Raw genomic sequence first — 18,470 nt, 5'->3', positions numbered from 1 at the left:
TTTCCTCTTTGTTTTTTTCCTTTAATTATCTTTTACCGAATACCATATGATGAAATTTGAACAAAGTATGTAGTTCGTTGGTGCTTTTTGTACAAAAACTTTACTTGGATGGTGTTTTTTAAACAAATCAAACATCAAACATAAATGATGTTATTTGAACGATTTTGAAACATAATTACCTGATAAGTTATTTTCCCTTTAAATTGTTAAAAAAATCTTTAAATATATATATAATATTTTAACCAAATAAATTTTTTATAAAGTGCATAGAAATTCACCATTTTTAATTTTACCATTTAACCGGTCATTATCCCTGCCTTTTTTCCCTTCTTTGCAGCTCGAACGGCACCACAAGACATTGCTCTCAATTTCACTTTCTTCGTGTTAGTTGCTCCGATCATCCTCTTTTCTAATTACCATCACACCTTCCGGGAAGATCAAACCCGATAACTCAGTTTCTTAAACCCCTATATTTCCCCCAATTCGCTTTTGTATTGCTCCGTCATCAAGATTGTCGGAGAAAACCCTAATTTTGGTTGCCCACTTTTGGAAAATTCATTCATCCTTTCGCTTACTCTGAGAACTTTGGTGTATTTATAATGCGATATACAGTTTGAGATATGAATACTGATTGAATGACGAATTTCGAAGCTCTTGATTTGAAAGAAGAGTCCGATGTTCCTGAACCTGCTGTTAGAATTATGAGCAAGGTAGAAAACTTGAATGATACCGTTGACCAGTGTACATTCATGGAGACTAGTAAGTTCTCGCTTCTTAAACTCATATATGTTGGTGATCTTTGTGTTCTTGAACTTGATTCATGGCTTATTCGTGGTAATATGTGTTACTTCCGCTTTTAACTAGAGATGCAATTTGACGTTTGAGCTCAAACAGATAGATTTTCAACTTTGGAATTCTATTATTGAATCTTTTTTCTTTGTGAAAAATATTATGTTAACTTTAGAAAAGAAAAAAAAAGACTGAAGGCATCGTTTGTGGTTTGCTTTATACAGAGACCCTGCTATTGTCTCATTTTTGTAAATATATCTTCCTGGTGGAGATTAATCATCTTCCATGTTTGTATTTCAATACAATCAACATTAAACTGTCAGCAAATATGATCTTCTTCTGCTTGATTGGTACCTTATTCATATGATGTTACTTTTTGCAGAACAATTCCCTGAACCCGATTTAGAAAAAATTGAAGATGAGGCAATACCTGATTCAGTTGATGCTATTAGTGTCATCCAAGAACTTCCTGTATGTCATTCAGGATCTGGAATTAATTTATCTGGACCAGATGTTAATGCAGTCCCTGAAGCAGAGATTCTTGTATGCACTTCATCAGCTTTACCTAGCAACTGCAACTTAAATTCATCAGAGCCTGTACATGTTAACGATTCATCTTTAAAATCCAAAAGTCCATAAATGTTGAAGCTTGCTAACATAAACTGATCTGGCTGTAGGATGAAGCAGCTAATGTGGATCCACATGAACATGGAAATCTGTATCAGAGATCTTTATCAACTTCTTGTGGTATTGCTGAAGATGATGGTAACTGTTGTATCTTTTTACTTGAAAGTATCTTCAACCATGACAATTTTTGGGGCCCTTATGTTACTGGTTTAATAAACCTTGATTTATCCATTTAAATGTTAAAATTCTTTTCTGTCAGGTGTTTTCTTCGGATCACCTTCAGATCATTGCACGGATGAATTGGAAATGGTGAGCACTCTTTTGACTGATGTTTCAATTGTGGATTGTCTTTCACTTTTAGTATTCTTTTTAATGATTACAGGACACCGAAGATTTAGCAGTCATCTTCTATCCTGATCATATGGTGTATGGTGATAGTTATTGTACAGATTGTGTTTTAACTTTCACTAGCAGTTGCATCAAAATAGAGGGTTCAGGTTCAACTGTAGATGGAGATGACAAAATCTTTAAATTACAGTGGGATATTCAGGATTTAGTTCATATCAAATCTCATTGGTATGAGCTGGTAAGACCACATTGAGCTTTTAACATTATTTATGTCCCTATTCTTTAGGGTTTGGAATTATTGTACTTTGAATTTTATGCAGGTTGAGATGGCAATGGTGACAATTCATGTACTTACTGAAGATACATTACAGCCTGAAAATGTTGAATGCACTTCAGGTTAGATAATCATTATTTTATTTTTTTGTGAAAGTGTTCTCGTATTGTTTTACCTGTCCATTTTTCAATTAAAGAATAATTATACGTCTATTTTATGTAATTCAGGTGCTGAATTGAAGTTTGCAATCATGGGCACCAACTGGTTTGGGAAACAAGAAGCAATCACAACTTTAAATGTTGCATACAAAACTTTATGGAGCAGTATGCTTGAGTTAGAGTGAGTTTTTTGGCAACATCTTTGAATTTTCGGTTTTTATCCTTTGAATTATTATCAATCTTGATCTTTATTTCATTAAATCACTCATTTATTTGAATCTTAATTAAGTAACTTGGTATATTCATATGGGATTATTGTTGCAGGGACACTGTTCTTGGACAAATCAAAGCACCTTTTACAAAGTATTTTCCCAAGTAAGTGCAAAAAGATTTCTTTTGGCAAAGTTTCATATCAATTTTGATCCTTGTGTTAACTTTAACACCCCTTTTGTTAAATTAATAAAAGTTACATGGATTTTATATTTCATTGGATGATTTGCAGTTTTGACCAGCCTTTTGAAGAAGTTATATATCCAAAAGGAGATGTTGATGCTGTTTCCATTAGTAAGAGAGATGTTGATTTGCTGCTACCAGACACTTTTGTCAATGACACTATCATTGACTTTTATGTCAAGTATGTTTATCTTACTTATTTGATGGAATAAATTACTTTCATAACAATCCATATTACAAATATAAAAACTTAAAATGTACATCAGACTAGAAATCATTACATATGAAATTGTCTTCTAAATTTCTAACTGATGATAGATACTTGAAGAACAAAATCAGGCCTGAAGAAAGACAGAGGTTTCATTTTTTCAATAGTTTTTTCTTCCGGAAGCTAGCTGACCCAGAAAAAGAACCTCTTGATGCCCTTGAAGGGAAAACAGCTTTTCAACGCGTAAGAAAGTGGACACGAAAAGTTAATCTTTTTGAGAAAGATTTTGTCTTTATTCCTGTAAATTACAAGTAAGTTGGAAATCAGTTTGCTTTCTAGACATTTCATTTTAGCAGTTGACAATTATTTCTGTTGTTTAACAGCTATCATTGGAGTCTTATCGTGATGTGTCATCTTGGGGAAGTCGCGACATACAAGGGTATATCTGTCATTTCTCTTTGACATCTTCATGTATGTTATGAGGCATGGTTATCCCTTTTTTCTAATGTCATAATCTGGTTTATAGATGAAGAAGATGTTACTGAGTTGCTTAAAGTGCCATGTGTTCTGCATATGGATCCTATCAGAGGTAGTCATACTGGCTTGAAAGGTCTTATGCAAAGGTAACATTTTTTTTATTATTATTATATAAACATTTTATTTTATTTTTAAATTATAAAGCTTTAAATATGCCATTCTAGCTATCTGAAAGAAGAGTGGAAAGGGAGGCAGCAGGAGGCATCTGAAGATATATCTTCAAGATTCGATAATCTACGCTTTATTTCACTTGAGGTATGTATTATCTGGATAAATGATGTTTCAAAAATATTTGAGAAATGGAAAGGAAAAATATACGAGGGTAAAATTGTGAATTTGTATTAAATTTCTAAAATCTGAATTTTGTGTTGTTTTTGCAGTTACCACAGCAGCCGAATTCATTCGACTGTGGTTTATTCTTACTCCATTATGCAGAACTTTTCTTGGAGCAAGCCCCGATTAATTTTAATCCATTTAAAATCACAAAAAGTGTCCACTTTGTAAGTAAAAATGTTTGTTATTATTTATATTATTATTAAAATCAATGGTAAATTAGAAATTGAAACCTTTTTCAAGGTTTCATATCGTCGGATTTGGTCCCATAAACCTTGAAATAAGGACCAAAACTGAAAAAGGTTATGTTTTTAGATTAAATGTGAGAACTCAGAAAGCACAGGGACCATTTATGTAAAAATTAAGTGAGCTGCTGTTTGTGAATGTGACTCAGCTAAATGCGGATTGGTTTCCACCTGCTGATGCATCCTTGAAAAGGGTGGTTATTCAGAGACTGGTGTATGATCTCCTACAACAACCTTATGATGAAGCTGAAGCTCCATCATCCATGGCTGCTGCCAATAAAGTGGCGACAGCTGTCAATTTCTTTGGAGAGATACACAGACACAACAGTCCTTCAAGAAATGGTCAAACTTCTCAAGCAGCAGATGCTGATGATGGAATTGAAATTTCATTGTTGCCATCATTATCTATAACAAGTGATGTGGAAGTGGATCCCACCATATCTTCAAAACCCGGATTTGAACAAGGATCCTTTTTGGCCATGCGGTTTCCATCTTTTAACGAGACAACATTTGATGGCTACAAAGATCCCCTCATGCCACCAATCCAGGTATTTGTAAATTATAATTCTGTTTGAAAGGGTAAAATAGTCATTTAGACCCATCTCATATTGGTGTGTTTGTGTGTGAATTGGTTTCTTGAAACACAGGAAGATGTGGAAACCAGTGTTGGAGAATTTGTTTATGCTCCGACAGGAATCGGAATCGGAATTGGAATTGGAATCGGACAAGAGAACGGAATCACACCCGAAGTCTCAAGTTTGCAATATTCATCTCAAGACTTTGAGCATCAAAACAACAAGTTTGAAACATCGCCGGAAACATCAATTTCTGGGTGTGAAGATTCATTGGAAATCATGAATGGGAGGAGCAATGGCAATGGAATTGATGAACAACAACTCAACTTCAAAGAGATAAGAGACGAACAAAGATTGCCATTGATGGAGCCTGTCGAGATGCTCGATGGAAACATTGATGCCGATGCCGGTGGTCTTACTTTCTCTTTACACCATCGTTCTGAAATGGAAACGGAAACGGAAACGAACGGATGTACTGGTTCCGGTGAGTCCTCTGGAATGGAATCGGATGAACAGCATCCTGCCAAAAGGATGCGGACAACGGAATCGTTTGTTGAAGGTGGGTCCGCTTGTAATTGAATCTAGTGTTAATTTGGGGTCTATCTTGGAAGAGTCGAGATATGTAGAAGCAATTAGAAAGCACATTCAAAACTCAGAACGCATATATTGTTACTTAGATTTGATATTCTATTTCATGGTGTCACTTTTATTTTGGAATGGTCTATTTGTTTGATTAAGAAATATAGATTGTTTAACGTGTTTTGATGATGCGAAATTACTCTTTTCTCCCTCGTGGAAATGGTAAACATGCTTTTAAAGTTTACAAAGCTTAACAAACATGTTACAATTTTTTTTTCAAAATCATATGCATATGTTATACTTAAAAAAATATTTGTATATATTACGTGGCACGTGACATTTATTTGAATTGAAGATTAATCAAAAAGGATTTTGGGATGAGTTTATTATGAATAAAAATATAACTAAAACTTAAAAGCTAAAATATAATATTTTATATTCAGTTTTAATTTAAACATCCAGATCAACAGTTATGTATATACATATGGACTATGGTACGCATAAGGGAGAATGGAGTCGTGGAGCGGTTTGACAGCGGGTTAGGGCGGTTACGCCGGTTTGTAATTCCGTGAAAGGCAGCTCCAGCGGACTTGAGAATATATATGCCTGCAGCGGGTCTGCCAACCCGTGACTTTGTGTTTTCAATTCAATGCATGCATTGATTCAATTCAATGGTTCATGAAGAAAAGTTGTATTTTTTTTTTTTTTTTTTTTTTTTTTTATATATAACTTTGTATACATTTCACTCGTTTTCAATGCATGCATGTAATTTTGTATTCCACTTCACTCATTTTGCAAGATAATTTTCTCCGAAAAACTTTTCACTTCACTCAATTCTTTCAATTACTTTCAATGGATTCTCGAGGCAAAAAACTAAACAAACCAGTTCTAACCAAAGACGCAAATCAAGTTAAGATATTCCATTTTCTTCCACAGGATTTCAAAACCCAAACTATCAACAATACCAAACGAAGAAGTCGATAACCTAAATACTAGTATATGAATTGTGCAATGTTGAAACCCACCACTGGCTTCGATCCAATCTTACCGATCAGATTGAACATGCCTACATTTCAACTTTTGATAACTAATTAATTTTAATTGTCGTTTTAGGATTTTAATTATGTTGTCCTTTTTAAGTTTGTTTATTTTTTAATTATCGTGTATTTTTTTTGTAGTGAGGTTTTTTAATTAAATGTTATTTTTAATATTATTTTAGATTTTTTTTTTGTTTTAAATTAGCAAAAGTTTATTTTTAAAGAAAAAAAATATTATGTTTTATTTTATTTTATATTTTCTAATTTAATTAAATAAAAAAAATAGTGATGTGGCAAGTGAGTTGGGAAAGATAAGGTTTCTATGTGTTGTGAGTTGGAAAAAATGAAAAAGATAAGAGATAAAAACTGATGTGAAGTTGTTGTAGCAGAGAGTTTAATAGACTGGATGAAACGTTTGAAAGGATTGTTAATTATTATATCGTTCGCAAATCTAAAATAAATGGCTATCCCAACTAAAATACAAAGTCCCTTGCTATGATTGAGTAGTTCTTCAAAGTCTTGTATCAAACTTTAAATTTATAACTTTTAAATGTAAAGCTCATGGAAGGTGACATATAATGGCCATGAGTTGCATGAGTTTGTACCCAAAAATGAAATATTTTTATATAAGTCAAAATGATTTCCATATTAAATAAATAATAATAGAAGTATGAGTATAGTATGGTCTAGGTGGCATGCTCTTGTGATGGTAAACATCACTCCATGTGTATGGCATGGGAAGTATGTCAAAAGAACTCAACTCCCCATGTCGAGTCTCTCTTTTTTATTTTCTTTCTCTTTCTTCTTTTCTTGTCATATTTTTTTAACCATTTTTATTTTATGACACCACTCCTTCCAGTCTAATCCTTTAATTAACCTTGTCGTTCTCTGTATGATACCAAAGAGTTTGATCACATTAGTTCATCCGGTATACTCTTATGGAGCACCCGTAAAATGATGTGGCATGCAAATCCATGAGTGAATACCATCACATAGTTGTAACTATGACGTGGAGTAGTCAGCTTTACGAAGCTTTATGTGTGGAGAGAGAGAGAGAGAGAGAGAGAGAGAGAGAGAGAGAGAGAGAGAGAGAGCATGTCCGGAAGCGTGTGTGGAATGGTGTTGTGACAAGGGGATCAACCTCTTCGATCGTACCCACAAACCTTATGGTTATTTGCATAGACGTGATATTAAAGATTGAGAAATGGTTGTTAGAGGAGTATGTGTTTTTGATTTGCATATGATTATTTTGTATATTCACCAAACAAATGAACAATACATTTTGTTCCTGCTCTTGGTTGTTAAAAAAGAACTTGTGTATTACTAGAAGATTACTACAGACCGGATAAATAATCCAAAACAAAATTTTGGTATAAGAGTTTTTTTTTTTTTTTTGAAAAAATAATTTAAGTTTAAACAAAAAAAAAAGTTTTTTTTACATAACCAACCTAAAAAAAAAGAACAACAATAAATTTAGGCATGTGTTGGTTTTGCATCACGTCGCTAATAAGACTGTAGTGTTAGTGACTTAGTGTATGATTTGGATATTGGATCCAAACAGTGTGGACTAAGATTTCTCAAATTCATAACCCAAACGCTACTACTATCTGCTAGATTTTCTCATCGATCTAAAGTTGATCGATTCGCAAATGCGCATTGCAGATTCTGAATACCTTGCGGAAGATGAAGTTTCAGTACCTACAAACCCAGTCACAGAGAGCTGCTTTCGCTGGAATTTTTGTGATCCTTCTCCCCAATTTCTTCCCTAATCTCTTTGATCCTTTGGGACGTGCTTATCCTTCAATGTTTTCGGTACAAATTCCATCTCTATTGATGTGCATATATGCTGCATCATTTCCATGATAACCTCGGACATTTCTTTTGGCCAAGCGGTGTTGTTCATCCATGATTAGGGTTGAGTTTTTATAGCGGAAATGTAAACTATGTGTTGTACTGTTCTGGAACTAAATACCTAAGATTTTAATTGAAATGATAGTGGTAATCAATATGTAGGCATCTTACATATTTGGAGGAAGTATATGACTTTAGAAGCGATCATCCTCAATTGGTTGCTTTGTTCTTTCTTCTCACCATTTAATTAGATTGATTCTTGCTGTGTGTTATAAAGGGGCTTTCTTATTGTAGGAATGGAATGCTCCAAGTCCTAAGCACATTCATTTATTAGAGGGTGCTTTACATCAACAAATTGTGAGTGAGTAGGTGCTAACTTCATCATTTTACAAATGAAATTTATAAGCAATTCACCTCAAAGTTTACCATATATAAATACCTCCTCTATTTCTAGTCAGAGAAACAACAATCTGATATCTGGTCTCCATTGGCTAACCAAGGGTGGAAGCCTTGTGTAGACTCTGCTACTGTCCCATGTAAGTTATAAATTTTAAGCCTCTTCAGTTTTTATCTTTCCATTTTTGCCCCTTAAGTGGTCTAAGCAACTGTAATCATTCTATAATCTGAATAACAATTTTATTTTTAAGTCGATTCAGAGAAATCCCAGGGCTATATTCAGGTGTTTCTAGATGGAGGATTGAACCAGCAAAGAATGGGGGTTAGTGCTCTTTTATCTCTTGAACTACATAAGAAACAAAAAAACTCATAACATTCACAAAATTGATCATATATCTATGGAAAAATACAGAACTAATTTTGTTTATCTTGTATTTCTTCTCTAAAATTCTCTTGTCCAAAAGATTTGTGATGCAGTTGCTGTTGCTAAAATCTTAAACGCAACACTGGTAATCCCACACCTCGAAGTAAATCCTGTGTGGCAAGATTCAAGGTATATAAAACTCCACTATATTGGCTTCTTTTTCCTGTTTATTTAGGTCTCAACTCTGACAACTCACAAAACTTATAAAAAAGTGCATATTATGTGCAGTTCTTTCACGGATATATTTGATGTTGATCACTTTATTGAGGTCTTGAAAAATGAAGTCTCCATAGTTAAAGAGGTTCCCAGCAAATACTCATGGAGCACAAGGGAGTATTATGGCACAGGCATACGACCTACTAGAATTAAAACAGCCCCTGTTCATGCTTCTGCTAATTGGTATTTGGAAAATGTTCTTCCAATGCTAAATAGGTTTGTCATGATCCTTCTTTTATCCGTCTGTTAGTTTGGTAAAATGACGACTCTGCCCTTATATACCACCACAGGGACTACACCTGAAAAAAAAAACAGGCGAAATTGATTTTTTTTTTTTAAATTTATATTTGTTTCAGTCATGGGATTGCTGCCATTGCTCCATTTTCACACCGTTTAGCATTTGATAACCTCCCTGAAGAGATCCAACTTCTTAGATGTAAAGTCAACTTTGAAGCATTAGTTTTTGTCCCCCACATCAGGACACTCGGGGACACCCTTCTTCAACGCCTTCGAACCTCTCCCACTACAAAAACCAAGGGCGAAAATGGAAATGGAAAGTTTATTGTTTTACATCTCCGCTTTGACAAAGTATGTTTCCTTCTTTTTTACCCTTCTCTATCATGATATTTTAACATGAGACTGGACAAACTTTATACTAGGGTGTATAGATAGATATTCGGAGGGTATTCATGTCTTTTGTGATATTTTATTGGACAGGATATGGCTGCGCATTCGGCTTGTGATTTTGGTGGTGGGAAAGCTGAGAAGTTGGCTCTTGCAAAGTATAGGCAAGTGATTTGGCAGGGAAGAGTGGTTAAGACTCAGTTTAGTAATGAGGAGTTGAGACATCAGGGAAGATGTCCATTGACTCCTGAAGAGATTGGATTGGCATTAAGAGCATTGGGATTCAATAGTGATACACGCCTCTATCTTGCATCCCATAAGGTAATAAATAAACTTGAATACCTTTTTCGTCCATGAAAAAGACATTATACTTTGGATTTTTATTTTTCTTATTATGACATTTGTACTTCTGTAAAAAAAAAAGGTTTATGGTGGTGAAGCGAGGATCTCTACACTGAGGAAAATGTTTCCACTTATGGAGGATAAAAAAAGCATTGCCTCTGAGAAAGAACGCGCTCAAGTGGAAGGAAAGGCATCGTTATTAGCTGCAGTTGATTATTATGTCAGCATGCACACAGACATCTTCATCTCTGCTTCCCCAGGCAATATGCACAATGCAATGGTATGTTATAACACCATGTATTTTGTAAGTGTATTTTGAGTTAGTTAAAAACACATGACATGGTATGACATGAATGAATTTTGATTGTTTTCTTCAGCTAGGGTATCGAGCGTACAGGAACATGAAGACTATTAGACCCAACATGGTACTACTGAGTCAGCTTTTTCTAAATGGAACCATGGAGTGGTCCGAGTTTCAGCAGGCTGTGGAAAACGGGCATAAGAACAGACAAGGCCAAATTAGGGTGAGAAAGGAGACACAATCCATATATACATATCCCATCCCGGATTGCATGTGTCATTAATTAATTCTCTGGTGTAAATTAACTTAACATGAATACAATGAAAAGAATTGGAGATGCAAACTTCACATTCAATTTTTCCTCTTACTAAGTTCTATCATCATGTGTAATCTATATATGAATGAACTCCTTTCCTTTCTACTTTTTACTTCCTATTCCTAACCGAGGCATTGGCAAACACATACATGCATGAAATTAATAAATGCAACAAACTTTTTATATATAATAAATACAAGTAACGATGATGCAAGCCTATTAAAAACCAGCTCGTGTCACATCTCTAAACACATTCAGATGTCACCTCTTTTCTTGTTCATTTGATGATGTGGTACTGGTACCTGGACCCACGCTACCCACATCATTTTTCTGGTCTTTGCTAGGCGGTGCACCACCCCCATTTAAACAGCTAGCCAATTCCTTCGACTCCGATGATGATGATGATGATGATGATGATGGTGATGGTGTTGGGGGTCCCATCTCATCCTCCTCAATAGGCAACATCCTTTTGGAACCCTCTAAAGCCACACCTAACACAATATTATCTTCCAATGCTGACCTGGCCTTTTCAACTTCCTGTTTTGGATTATTACCACCACCTGACCCAATGGGACTGGGTCCCACGTTTGAGGGTTTTGGGTTGGGATCTGTGATTGGGTCTGGTGTGATGGGTTTGGTGTCTTTTTCTTCGATGTTGGGGTTGGTGGTGGGTCCGGGTCCGGGTCGAGATGAAGGCTTGCTTTTATCTTCACCGTTGATCTTGTACGATGGTTCGATCAGTAGGAATGGACGGTTTGCAGCAGCGGCTCGGTTATGACTGAAGATGTCGGAAATCGGGACGTCGTCGTGGTCTGCATCACGGTAGATTCTTTGTACAGTGCGAATGGGTGTCGCCAGACGGGCACGGTGGTGGCTGATTACTCTTAGCAGATCCAGCATTATTGCTTCCTGTTATTAGATTTTATCATTCACCATCACAAGGGTAAAATAGTCATTTCACTCTCCAAGCTCCAAAAAAAATTGCTTTATATGGCAATTTGCATCAATCACTTGTAGACACAAGGGTAAGGTGGTCATTTTACCAAAAAATTAAAATCTTGTTCATTCAGCATGTTATGGGGAAAAAAAGAAGAAGAAGAAAAAGGCGCTTACCTTGACACAAAGATATTCTTCAAAATGTGATGTTTTAACAAAGCAAGAAATCATAATCTGTCAAACAAAAACAAAGGCAAATGATTTTTAATCTTCTTGTTATGAATAATGTAATATCTGAGAAATGAATGCTAATGAGATTGAGCGCACAGCACAGATTGTTACGGGTTGAAACTACGCGAAAAGGGGAATATTGCATTTAATTTGGGCATCCCAAAATCATTTATTTGTGTCTTATGGCATCCTACTTTCATTTCATAATGTTACAGACAAACAGCATTTTTGTTACCCTCAAGGCATTGCTTGTTGAAATCTTTTACCAACTATAGCGTTGTACTTGAAGTTTTTTTCTTTATTAAGACATTATACTCTGAAAAATCCATCCAACTGTTGCTATAATTGGGTATTTCAAAGCACAAGGCTGTAACTGGAGGAAATGAAAGTAGGTTGGTATTTATTGCATTTAATCCTAGGGAGATGAGAAGTGATTGTCACTTTACCAAAAGAGCTTGGTTTTCACGGTCAACATTATCCAAAAACACTCGCCTATGAAGCTTTTGCTGCTCCACTTGAGGATTTTTGGCCAAAACCTTGCGCATATCAGCCACAATGTTCTGCTCCCAAAATAAAATCAGAATCAAACTATGGAGCATATTGCAATTTACATTTTACAAATATATATATATATATATATATATATATTACTCACGTTAATTTTGTTGACATCCAAATGGCTGATAGCAAGGTGAGTCTTGATGCGCCAATGAGTTTTTTGGCTTAAATTTCTCACCACGTTCACTGTAAATTGATGATTTGGGATATGAATGGCCTCACGATCATCACCTCTAATCACTGTTGGGGACCACCAACCCACATGCTATATAAACCCACAAAAAAAAATATATGAACTGGATCATGATTCATGACACACTTAATAGTGACAAGACTTAATCTGGAAAGCTATATAGATGGGTGTTCCTTTTTCACTTGATACACAAAGTGCGTCTTAAAAGATAAAGTTAGGCAAAATGAGGCTTTCCTCATTAAGTCCCAATTTTTATTTTTATTTTTATTTTTATTTTCATAATCAACTTATTTATGTTTTTCCTTCATTTTTCCACAGTGTGTCTTGTCATTTTTCTCCAACATATTTTAAATTTTACTTATCCAAACAGTACTTAGGACCTGTTTGGTATATGATTGAATGTAACTAAAAAGGAATGGAATGGGTCATTCAAACATATTGTTTTGTTATGTACAATTAGAAACTAAACGAAACTAAATTGATAAATAAAAAATTATTATTATATACAAACATATTCTAATAAAAAAGGGATATATTGCTAAATAAATTATATAAAAACATATTTCATGTCATTTGAAATATATATAGTATGTGTTTCACTTGGTAATACATACCTCAACTGTACCAGAGACTTCATACCCCTGGATTTTTGTTTGAATCCATTCATTTAGTACAAAAGGTCTTGTTGCGTGGATTATGACACTTGAAAGAAAATTAGTAAATATCTACATGAAAATTGAATTAAATAATCATTGAGTCTTGAATAAATTTTTAATTTAAAAAAAAAAAAAAAAAAAAAGAAGTCATTGTGGTTGTACCTCACGACCTGCAAGTGTAAGCAATACAGTACCAAGACCTCCAGCTGTCACCCACTTCTGAGTGGAGAAACCGAGTAATTCCATGAATAATGAAATAGATGCAACCCACACTGCAGAATAAACAGCTTTTCCCGCAAATTCATAACCCATCTGTATATTAAAAATTAGAGAAAATATAATAATTATATCATGGTTTTAAATAAAAGAAAAAAGAAACAACTCTGCTAAATTCAAGAAATAACAACGTACTTGCATTGATTTGTTTATTATAACATTCTACCTTTCATTTCTTCCTATTACAACATTCTACTTTGATATATCTACCCAATAGAAAGCAATTTTCACTACTATAATTGGGAAGATTTCTCAAAGTATAATGTCCTAATAAGAAAAAGATTGGAAGTATAATGCTATATTGGGTAAATTTATCAAAGTACAATGCCTTAAGAAAACGAATAAATGAAAGTAGGATTCTGTATTTCTTGCATTTAGACCCTATTTTATAAAGCAAAACAAAAGTTCATATGGCACAACATTTCCAATGAATTCAGATATACTAGAGTCATGGAGACATACATTTCTTGCATCACTAGGATCTTTATTCTCTGCAAAGAATTTTTGTGTTTGTTGTATTAAGCTGCCAAAACAAAAGAAGACATCATCTAAACATCAAAAGTGGACATGGAAAACAAAAAATAGATAGGAGTGTTTCATTTTATTAAGAAAAAAGAAATCTAGATATCAATAATCAAAAGCTCATTCCATTCCAACTGTTACCTTGATAAGCAGTATGCAAATGCCAATACTGTTGATAATGAACGTACAAAATTCAAAAGCCTTTGTTTCACAGCTTGGCTTGATGCAGAAGGTAGGATAACTGGTTCCAGGATTCTGTGAATATCAATTACTGTTAAAATTAAATATATGGAATAAAAAAATTTTAGAATATGTAACAATATCCTAGCTACTAAAAGTTTCTAGAAGGATGTTAGTTTCACCTGCATATAAGTACTGCACCACCCCACAGCAACAAAGGTTGAACATAAGATGTCATCACTTGATATTCTTTACTCTTGTTCCAACTATTATCACTCTTCTGTATCAAGTAATCACAATATCAAACTATTAGCCACTTAGGGCATAACAAAACAAGTTGTACTGTGTTTAACATGCATTCTACTAGGACTGAGACTGATGTCAATGGGACAAAAAATTGCAAGGTAAAACAAGGTGGGATAGGAATTCACTCCCAATCTGTTGTCTATGCAAAAGACATAAATGCCCTTCTCATCCCATCATTAAGAAGAACATATACCTGCAGAAAAAGGATCCTGAAGACACGCATTAGAGGTCCAAGACCCCATGCAGCAAAAGCAATAACTCCAACAGCTGGAATCAACTGCACTACAAGAGATCGACCATGAAAAGCTTCATATGACCTGCATTTGATGCAAACAATTCATACATGTAACACCAGAGAGTTAATCAAATATGTCAGGAACTAGATATTGGAAACATAAAGGGAAAAAAAATCACCTTGTTAATACTGTAGCAGCTGTTTTTAATAAAGGAATCTGGTTTCCTCCATTTGGTGAGAAAAGAGATCGACAAACTAAAATGTTACACCTAGTTGGTGTTGGTTTTATTGACTTTTGTAAGGTTAAAAGATGTACACTCCAAGCCTCTTGTAGCTGCATATGCAACAGACTTAATCATGAACAATATACCAAAATAAATGTCATCTTTGAAACTTTGACAAGACATTAGTTTAGACCAAGTGTTTGACTGTTGGTCAAATATCTAAAATACACCTGCACAATTACAAACTTGAGGAATGAAAACATAAGTAACATACCGAGGTATGGGACGAAATACCAGCAGCAAAAATTTGAGTGTGTCCCTTATATCTCTTCCCCTGAAGGAAAATAAAAAGGTTAAAGAAGATGAACTGTGTGAAACTGGAATCTTGGAAGTTTTCTAGTTTGTTATTAATGTTTAGCCATCAACTAATCGGTTATGAGCAAAAGATAAGCAATGATAGATGGATAAAAGTATAAAACCATGCACCTTAGGTCTGCTGTTATATACAGAACTTCTATTGATCCCCAATTCCCGAGAAAACAGCAAAGAACCAGTTGTAGCCATTATGGAGAGATTGAAGACACAAAAAGAAATGCAATATCCTAGAAAACAAAGATGGAATGTAGACTTGGATCCGGCACAAGAAAATATGGGTTCTGCATATATCAGAACAATGTCAAAGCCACCAACAAGTGAAACTCTAAATTGAGCTCTATAAAGTAATATACCAAATTGAACATTGACCAAACCCCTGATACTAATGGAATACTGTATAATACATGTAAATTAGCAGGTAACAGGTGCATTTGTTTGGGAAAATATTTCCTATCAAGTGAACATTTGACTTTAGGAAAACTGAATACTCCTTAGCTTGAAAATGTCACTCCTGCTATTTTTCAGATGTAAAATTTGGTATAGATTTAAATAGAAAAGGTATTACCAACATTACTACATCTGCAGTATTTGTTTGTTAAATCAGATAAGTCTAACACAATTAGCAATTTCTATTAGTGTTTGCTCTTTTACCATTAGATATCACTCTGAACTCGCAGCCAAACTAGTAAAAGCCAAAGGTAAGGGTATAAAAACTTGATAAAGAAGCAAAAAAGACTAGTACAATTTCCATTTCAAGTTGAAGAATGAAGAGTAACCATTCAGCAGTCAAATTGAAGACCTTGGCTATTCCTTCTGAACATATACAGTATCATCAACAGCAACACATTTACAGTCACTCGACAAATCAAGATACATAGTTCAATATATCGTTATCACACTATGAAATGCCAAACAAAGGGATTTATAAATAAATCAAAAACCTAAAACACAAATAAGAATTTGCATATCTGTAACAGTTATAATATTAATCATTAACAATCCACAAAAAACTAGACTAGTGCATCCAAAATTGCTAGAGTATTACAGATAACAATACATTCATCTATAACAATAATCACTTCCATAAAACGAGACATGATACAGTGAATTGATAAAATTGAGCTCTATAAACTATGCACAACAAATCAAAAGAATGAACAAAAACGAATATGAACATTAATCGATAAATTCATCAAATTGAACAAATAATTCACCTGATCACCAACTCCAAGTGAGATCTGAGCGAGATTTCGACGAATTAATTGTATAACAAAACTTTCCGGTGGACTTGTCGACGGCGGAGCTTCGATGAAAGAGAAGAGAGCAAATTCCGATAACTTGCGCCGTTAAGAAACTGACTACTGTTTTGGATAAATGCGTTGTATGGTTGAGTGACGTGGCGGAAAGGGAGAGGGTGGTATCAGCTAACGTGCGCAGTATGTACTCATTTTGATCCTCTTTTCACCGAGTCGCGGAAAATTGGCCACACAAATAGTGGAAAATTTAATACATTTAAATAAACGTGTGGAATTACTTGGTCGGCGTTTTGGGCGGGTATCACCCGACCCAAACCTTCCCTATAAACATGGATTTGCATAATTCAGTTGGAAGTTCGAACAGATAATACTACATGGAGTAGATTTCCTTTAAAGTTCATATTTTTGTAAGAAATAAAAAAAGTAGATAAGGACCTTTATATTAGATTAAGAATTAAGATAAGATGAGTATTTTTTTTCTTTTATAAAAAAGACAAAATTAGACTAAATTCATTATTCATTTTCTAAAATCTAAACAAAAATAGTTATAATTTTCGCACATGACATCTCAATTTTGTGAAAAAAGGTTGTCTTTTGACGATTTTATCGAGAAATGCCTCTTGAAATAATATAGTTAGGTGATAAGAAACTCATTTGAAAAAAATGTTCACTACTTAAGTATAAAACTTGGTGACATGTATTATTTACCAATTAATTTTATTAGTAATATCTTAAGGGAAAATGACTCTTGAGGGTAATTAACTTTTGCGTTTTTACTCATTTGGTCCTTTTTTTTTTTTTTGTATTCAATATACCATCGAACTTGTTGTTAGTGTTTACCATAGCCCTTTTGACCGACTTTTGACCTGTGATAGCCGGTCAAAGGGTTATGGTGAACACAAACAACAAGTTCGATGGTATATTGAGTACAAAAAAAAAGCAAAGGGACCAAATGAGAACAAACGCAACAGTTGGTTACCCTCCTGATTCATTTTCTCTTTACTCATTTACAGCAAATCTCACGTCATCTCCTACTGAAATTAATGACTATGAGATTCATTATTGCTTCTCTTCAAAACATAACTCACGAAAGGACATTATTCATGCATGTACAACTTTGTAATGCACTTGAATATTTATTAGGGGAATCTTAACTAAGCAAGCGCATTTCATGACTACATTTACATTTGCAATCAAATGATTTATCGTATCATGGATTCTAGACAAGTCTACAAACGAGTGGAATCACAAGTGCTGTGATTTTTGAGTTTACTTAGATTTAAGATCGAACTCATGGGATAAGATACACCATCAATATGTACAATATCATGCTGCTTTTGTAGACACATCACCATAATATTATACATATTAATGTTGTATCTTATCCCATGAGTTCGATCTTAAAGTTAAGTAAACTCAAAAAATCACAGCACTTGTGAATCCACTCGTTTGTAGACTTGTCTAGAATCCATGATATGGTAAATCATTTGATTGGAAATGTAAATGTAGTCATGAAATGCGTCTGCTTAGTCAAGATTCCCCTAATAAATATTCAAGTGCATTACAAAGTTGTACATGTATGAATAATGTCCTTTCGTAGGTTATATTTTAAAGATACGCAATAATGAATCTCATAAAGTCATTAATATCAGTAGGAGATGATGTGGGATTTGCTGTAAATGAGTAAAGAGAAAATGAATCATGAGGGTAACCAACTGTTGCGTTTGTTCTCATTTGGTCATTTTCCTTTTTTTTGTACTCAATATACCATCGAACTTGTTGTTTGTATTCACCATAAACCTTTGACCGGCTATCACAGGTTAAAAGTCGGTCAAAAGGGCTATGGTAAACACCAACAACAAGTTCGATGGTATATTGAATACAAAAAA

The 18,470-nt window shown here is 34.2% G+C and overlaps 3 protein-coding genes across 4 annotated transcripts; 2 read left to right on the top strand and 1 right to left on the bottom strand.

Annotated features, from left to right (window-relative positions):
- Positions 1–313: 313 nt before the first annotated feature.
- On the top strand, positions 314–5,264 carry LOC111898832 (probable ubiquitin-like-specific protease 2B). Of its 2 annotated transcripts, none has more exons than XM_023894707.3 (16): positions 314–759; positions 1,172–1,332; positions 1,467–1,554; positions 1,676–1,725; positions 1,799–2,002; positions 2,085–2,160; positions 2,266–2,377; positions 2,521–2,571; positions 2,699–2,830; positions 2,968–3,168; positions 3,241–3,296; positions 3,384–3,480; positions 3,559–3,649; positions 3,775–3,894; positions 4,122–4,520; positions 4,620–5,264. In XM_023894707.3, the coding sequence occupies exons 1-16, from the start codon at positions 636–638 to the stop codon at positions 5,124–5,126; spliced, it is 2,469 nt and encodes an 822-aa protein (XP_023750475.1). In that variant the 5' UTR covers positions 314–635; the 3' UTR covers positions 5,127–5,264. The 2 variants fall into 2 exon arrangements, with proteins under 2 accessions (XP_023750475.1, XP_023750473.1); XM_023894705.3 differs by having other exon boundaries at positions 1,172–1,386.
- A 2,427-nt stretch (positions 5,265–7,691) lies between these two features.
- Positions 7,692–10,684, top strand: LOC111898831 (O-fucosyltransferase 31). The gene is made up of 10 exons (XM_023894704.3): positions 7,692–7,975; positions 8,309–8,371; positions 8,469–8,550; positions 8,662–8,732; positions 8,875–8,963; positions 9,063–9,266; positions 9,407–9,638; positions 9,768–9,995; positions 10,099–10,296; positions 10,394–10,684. Exons 1-10 carry the CDS (start codon positions 7,847–7,849, stop codon positions 10,598–10,600), a joined length of 1,503 nt encoding a protein of 500 aa, XP_023750472.1. The 5' UTR covers positions 7,692–7,846; the 3' UTR covers positions 10,601–10,684.
- Positions 10,685–10,792: 108 nt separating this feature from the next.
- On the bottom strand, positions 10,793–16,802 carry LOC111898829 (mechanosensitive ion channel protein 2, chloroplastic). The gene is made up of 14 exons (XM_023894703.3): positions 16,540–16,802; positions 15,437–15,606; positions 15,225–15,284; positions 14,906–15,060; positions 14,685–14,808; positions 14,368–14,465; positions 14,147–14,260; positions 13,946–14,006; positions 13,370–13,519; positions 13,166–13,276; positions 12,456–12,623; positions 12,247–12,360; positions 11,747–11,803; positions 10,793–11,542 (listed from the first exon to the last, which is right to left on the bottom strand). Exons 2-14 carry the CDS (start codon positions 15,512–15,514, stop codon positions 10,895–10,897), a joined length of 1,938 nt encoding a protein of 645 aa, XP_023750471.2. The 5' UTR covers positions 15,515–15,606; positions 16,540–16,802; the 3' UTR covers positions 10,793–10,894.
- Between the last annotated feature and the right edge of the window lie 1,668 nt (positions 16,803–18,470).

This window comes from Lactuca sativa, chromosome 6 (assembly GCF_002870075.4).
Source record: "Lactuca sativa cultivar Salinas chromosome 6, Lsat_Salinas_v11, whole genome shotgun sequence".
NCBI lineage: Eukaryota > Viridiplantae > Streptophyta > Magnoliopsida > Asterales > Asteraceae > Lactuca > Lactuca sativa.
This window is presented reverse-complemented; position numbering and strand designations above follow the sequence as displayed.

What these genes read in the sequence shown, in the direction of transcription:
- LOC111898831 (XM_023894704.3), top strand. Translation starts at nt 7,847, where the DNA reads ATGAAGTTTCAGTACCTACAAACCCAGTCACAGAGAGCTGCTTTCGCT. An exon ending in GTGCTTTACATCAACAAATT is followed by an intron (nt 8,372 to 8,468) that starts GTGAGTGAGTAG and finishes CTCTATTTCTAG; the next exon opens with TCAGAGAAACAACAATCTGA. An exon ending in AGACTCTGCTACTGTCCCAT is followed by an intron (nt 8,551 to 8,661) that starts GTAAGTTATAAA and finishes TTTATTTTTAAG; the next exon opens with TCGATTCAGAGAAATCCCAG.
- LOC111898829 (XM_023894703.3), bottom strand. Translation starts at nt 15,514, where the DNA reads ATGGCTACAACTGGTTCTTTGCTGTTTTCTCGGGAATTGGGGATCAAT. An exon ending in GTATTTCGTCCCATACCTCG is followed by an intron (nt 15,061 to 15,224) that starts GTATGTTACTTA and finishes TTGCATATGCAG; the next exon opens with CTACAAGAGGCTTGGAGTGT. An exon ending in AAGTCTCTGGTACAGTTGAG is followed by an intron (nt 12,624 to 13,165) that starts GTATGTATTACC and finishes GGGTTTATATAG; the next exon opens with CATGTGGGTTGGTGGTCCCC.
- LOC111898832 (XM_023894705.3), top strand. Translation starts at nt 636, where the DNA reads ATGACGAATTTCGAAGCTCTTGATTTGAAAGAAGAGTCCGATGTTCCT. An exon ending in TGGTATTGCTGAAGATGATG is followed by an intron (nt 1,555 to 1,675) that starts GTAACTGTTGTA and finishes CTTTTCTGTCAG; the next exon opens with GTGTTTTCTTCGGATCACCT. An exon ending in TCACAAAAAGTGTCCACTTT is followed by an intron (nt 3,895 to 4,121) that starts GTAAGTAAAAAT and finishes AATGTGACTCAG; the next exon opens with CTAAATGCGGATTGGTTTCC.